General features: G+C 35.8%; 1 protein-coding gene across 1 annotated transcript in view; it reads right to left on the reverse strand.

The window, feature by feature from the left end:
• The window catches only part of LOC105626631 (spectrin alpha chain, non-erythrocytic 1), a 38,338-nt gene extending 36,062 nt beyond the window's left edge, over positions 1-2,276 (reverse strand). Inside the window, exons 1-2 of the mRNA XM_012207924.1 lie at positions 2,031-2,276; positions 1,582-1,749 (exon numbers count right to left, since the gene is read on the reverse strand). Coding sequence (XP_012063314.1) covers positions 1,582-1,749; positions 2,031-2,150 — 288 coding nt within the window. The 5' untranslated portion in view covers positions 2,151-2,276. The remainder of the gene's footprint in view (positions 1-1,581; positions 1,750-2,030) is intronic.
• Between the last annotated feature and the right edge of the window lie 2,982 nt (positions 2,277-5,258).

A 5,258-nucleotide genomic window follows, 5' to 3' on the forward strand; every position in this document is an offset into this window, starting at 1 on the left:
ACGTACCGAACTTAAAACTTAAAATAAGTACTAGTCCACTTATTTATTTCGTTCGTACAACTACGTACTACTTTTACTTTTACTTTATTATATACTATACTAAGAAAGTAAGTAGTGTGTGTGTGTGTGTGTGTGTGTGTGTGTGTGTGTGTGTGTGTGTGTGTGTGTGTGTATGTGTGTGCTGCTACTGCAGCAAATTAGATGGTAAAATATATATATATATATATTTAAGTTCAATTAGCTTAATTAAATAATCATTATTTTGCTATAACATACATCAAGAATTATTATCATGCAATCTATTCTGATTAATTCTACATTAGCAATATAAATTTCATTTGTGAATTGCATAAAAATGGTTGAAGTTCACAGAAATAATTACTTGCTAAAACTAAAGCCAAGAACCGTTATTGTACACTCGGACTCGCTTTATCTCTCTTAAAAATGTATTATCTAATTTTATCTAAATTTAATTACACACTACGGCATCTAAAACAAACACTCAAATACGCCGTTGTACGCTTCGGAATTCCGCGTACTTCGCGGTATTCTTTTTCGAGCTCGCTCGCGCGCTTCGGTGAGCACCGGTGCGTCGCAACGAAGCCCGGTAAGTGTAAACTCCTCGTGAATGGCCTCTTATGCTTCGTGGCTTATGACATAATAGTTTCACTACGTGCGGCGCGTATATGCCAAGGAGCCCGCGGAACCGAACGAGAGAGGAACAGTATAAAACTCGAAGCCACAATACAAGACGAGCGCAGGCGAAGGCATTGACCAGGCGCGGTGATGCGTCGGCGTTTGTATCGGGGGCTTGTCGGTTCCAAAGAGACCAATAGGAATCACGCGGTGGCCCCGATCCTCGTATTACCGGAAGCGACGCGTCGCACATCATATTTCTTCAACCGCCTTGTTCGCGAACTCGCAACGATTCCCTGTGGATCTCTAATCTGTCAGATCTAGACTGTAGAATTTCTGTGGCTTCGTCGATAGACAGCGCGCATTGATGGGTGTGTGGACTACTAGATTGATAGGAAATAACGATTGGAATGCATAGATTAATCATCCGAATGATTCTTTACGTTAATACATGATACTTGATTACGATGTATGCAAGTCATCGGCAAATCTATTCTTATCACTACGATGACTTCGACACTGATATCTTGTGCGATATCTATTATTTCCACAACCATACATTTAAATTGCATGTAAGTCTGGAATTAATTTAATATTGTGTATCTTATCTTTAGTACATTTGCATCGAAATGTACGTTTCGGTGATCTATGGTTCAACAGAGAAATTACGAGCGTGACTTAACGGACCTGCTTGTTGCCTCGCTAATTTATCCGGCACCCCGACTTGGAAGCTTTTTCGAGGCCTTTATTTATTCCTCACCGAACAAAGTTGTTCGCGCGCTGAACACGTGCAATCACGCCGAACCACGCAGTTGATGATTCGCACTCGAGAGGTTTTCGAGAGTGAGCAACGTCCGAAGAAATTCGAGACCTCGAAAGAATGAGATGGAGAAAGAGAAGGAGAAAGAAGAAGACAAGTCATGCTCTCTCTGGAATATGTATTACCTTGGTATGAAGGAACGCCAAGGACTTGTTCACGTTCTCGATTTTGTGAACTCGCATGCGCCCGTTGTTGGGTTTGGCCAATCGCTCACCAGAAATGATCTCCAATAGTTTCAGTAGTTTTTTGCCATCTGCCAGATCGGTGAATAGATCATCCACCTCCATACGCGCCTAAAAAGTCAAAATTCAATATAATTCAATTCGAAAGGATGACACGCACAAAGAGGTATTATAATTACAAAAAATTATTCATCGAAAGCAGCTTCAGACATCAAGATTAATGAATACGGAAAAATACCGTTAAATACAAAAATATTTTTGAGACAGATATAAATGTTTCATGAATATAATATAAATAAATATAATATAAATGAATATAAGATAAATCTTTATCTTTTGCAACTTCCTTTATGTAAATCTTTAATTATTTAATATACAATTAAAAGCATTACCTTCAGAAGAAACGAATTGATCCATTTCGTGAACGTCTTCTTCTGGATGTGAAGACGTTCTTCTTGCAGGGCCTTAATGCGGCCCTGCTCGAACTTGAGAACGTCTTCCCTCTGAGTCATTCTCTTCTGTATCTGCGCACCACCCCTGTATCTGTCGACTCTCGGTGGAGGATATGTGGAGGCGTGTTCGAGACTACGGATCCTTTCTTGGGGTGCGGCGCTGGGCCCGGCGCCGGGCACATACTGCGCCCCTGAAACAGAAATCATCCGCTTTTGGAAACTCGTTCTGTTAGCGTAAATGTGGCGTAAATGTGACGTAAACACAGGATACGTGTGGAGGAAACACAATCATAAATGTTCTCCAGATGAAGCCTCGTGCGCGATTAGCATCTGTGACATCTCCTTTCTAGTAAGCACGTGTTTCAAAATCTCATGCAGGCCCCAAGAATTCATAATAGGAATTGAAATTAAATTAACGATGAATAACAAAATTAATATATAGGGGATCCTTTGAGAATAGCTCGAGGAATAACTATTTCAGAAGACCAAAGTTTTTCGAATCAAAATTTTTGCTATTAGTACAAAAATTAGCAGCAAAAATCTATTATTAAGAATGTAAAAATAAATTAAAAAGTAAAAAAGCAATATGTTTTTTTCTCACTATTGAAAAATTAAGAGATTTCAAAAAATATTATTTTAGCAATTTGTAATACGAATATTTCATATTTTTAAAAAATTAAAGTAACAATCGTTTTATTAGTATTGACATTTCGAATAACAGGCGTCTAACATGATATTTATTGATCACTGTTTCGTAATACATTAATTGAAATCGAGAGGCAAAAATGACCCATACACAAATAGCTTCTGTAACTTATGATCTTTCATTATTTTAACGTAGATCGTTCTAACATTTGACCGCTGCAATATTACACTCTCAATTCATCATGATGTATTGAATAGCCATGTCGATAAGAAATTATCGAAACTGTGTGTGATGAAATTTGACCTTTATAAGATTCAAACTGTAGTGCTCGCTATCATTAACATATATATAACAAACATCTAAAAGAATAAATATATATATATAAAACTAGATTTAATATAATACAGAAGAGAAAATTGTATCATGCGTATTAATCTATTAAATAGTTTAATACATTTTGATTAATAATTGCACTTATTCAACATTTTTTGGAGCAGTTCCTTTTTGTCTCTTTCTTTCTTTCTTTTTCTCTCTATTTGAAAATTTAATTATACAGGCGAAAGCTATAAAGAAACATATCATCTTTTTCATATCTATGCGAGAATGATAAGACGTATCTATCCTAAAATAGAGTGGTAGGAGGTGCCATTGGCGTGGATATTGCGTTAAGATGAGAGTGATTTTTTTCGTGCGGGAGAAAGGAACAACAGACGTCCTTCTCGCGAAGATTAACGAGTCGTGATAACTTTTACGAGTGGCAGTATTTACGCAGCAGGAAGATAAACAGCGAATCGAAGCTGGTACGAAGTCAACATTCAAAGTGGCCGTGTGAAAATATTCGCGACAACCTTAATCTGAATTTACAGGATTATGTGGATTAAAATGATCGAGAGAACAGCGTAGCCACAAATATTGAAAATTATCATTTATCATTTCTCAAACGATAAATTTGGACGGAGATGACTGCATACCACGAATTAATTTCTTTACGATGACGAAACTCATAAATATCATATCTCTGAAGATAATTGTTAACGTTCAAAATATTAATCTATCTAATACTAATCTATCAAAATACTATCAAAATACTAATGAGGATAAATTAATAAATTAATAAATTAAATTAATAAATTAATAATTTAATTAATTGATAAATTTCGTTTCAAAAGAATTGATGACGATTTCGTACCTGAAATTATTTAGATTTATATTAATGAGATCCGATTTTTTATTATCTAGTTAACTTGTTGTGATTAAACTTAACCTGATATTTTATCCAATGGGCTTCATCTATGTCATTGGATGAAGCTCATTGAGTGGAATATCAAGTTAAATTTAACCACAAGTTAACTAGATAATGAAAAACTAAACCCCAGGGTGAATTTAAAAGCATTACCGTTTACTCCATTGTAGATCTATAGACCATGTTATTTTGATGAAATATCACAAATAATAAAAAATGATAAAAAGATGCCCCCATTAGGTCTCGTTACATAAGACTCGTTTAATTAAAAAGCAGAGTTTCGCAAAGTTAAACAAGCATTAAAAGGGAAGAATGTGTACAGTATTTTAATTTCTTCTGAGGTTATCTGAGGACGCGAAACTCACATTTCATGCGCGACAACCCGATAATAAGAGCAAGTGCACAAACGACGACCGTGCACTCAAGACATGGTGACTCGTTTCTTACTGGGCGTTCGTGACTCGGCGGGATTATTGTCCTCGCTTATTGTCACTTCGGCTAATGCTGCGTAGACGTTGTCGTAAATTTTTTCGAGTCTCTAAAAGGACACGCACGAACGTGAACGCGAGCTTAAATTGGCCCGGCGAGCGCGAAAGAAAGAGGCGCACGACTAAAAAAAAAAAAAAAAATGCGCAACTTTGAAGTGTCAATTATGATGGCTGTGTGTATGTACATACGAATGTGAATGTACACGTGCGTGCGTGCATTTGTAGCTCCGCTAAGACGATTCTAGACCGCCAAATGCTCTTGCAAGCTGTCAGTTTGTCGAAAGAGTTGTCCTCACACATGTCTGCATAATTTTTTTATAGATTTCTAATTATACTGACGGAACGCTGACAGGAATTATTTAAAATTAAATTCAGAACTGAAAATTGAGAGTCGGCACTCAAAAGTTTACTGGTAAGCCTATATTCAGAAATTGTATTTTATAATGGATTACTAATTAATGTATCATTTTATTTTTAACAAGATTACAACAGAATTTATGCATTTTGCCATAAGTTAATTTATAGTAATTTATATAATTTATTCCTTTTAAGAATTCTTTGTGTATATGAGAAAAGAGGTTCTAAATCGATAGATAATAATCAATCCACAATCGTGTCAATGTTAATCAACGATCACTTCATCAATGTGTCATGATATTAACGATACCAATTGCTAGAGAAAGGTATTAGAAAGTTTTTTTCTAATAAAAAAATCTAATAAAAACGTGTTGGTTCTTCCTGCGGAGAGGACAAAGAAATGTATTCATGCTTCGAAGGATCAAGAACGTGCC

This window comes from Atta cephalotes (assembly GCF_000143395.1).
Source record: "Atta cephalotes unplaced genomic scaffold scaffold00005, whole genome shotgun sequence".
In the NCBI taxonomy this organism is placed as follows: domain Eukaryota; kingdom Metazoa; phylum Arthropoda; class Insecta; order Hymenoptera; family Formicidae; genus Atta; species Atta cephalotes.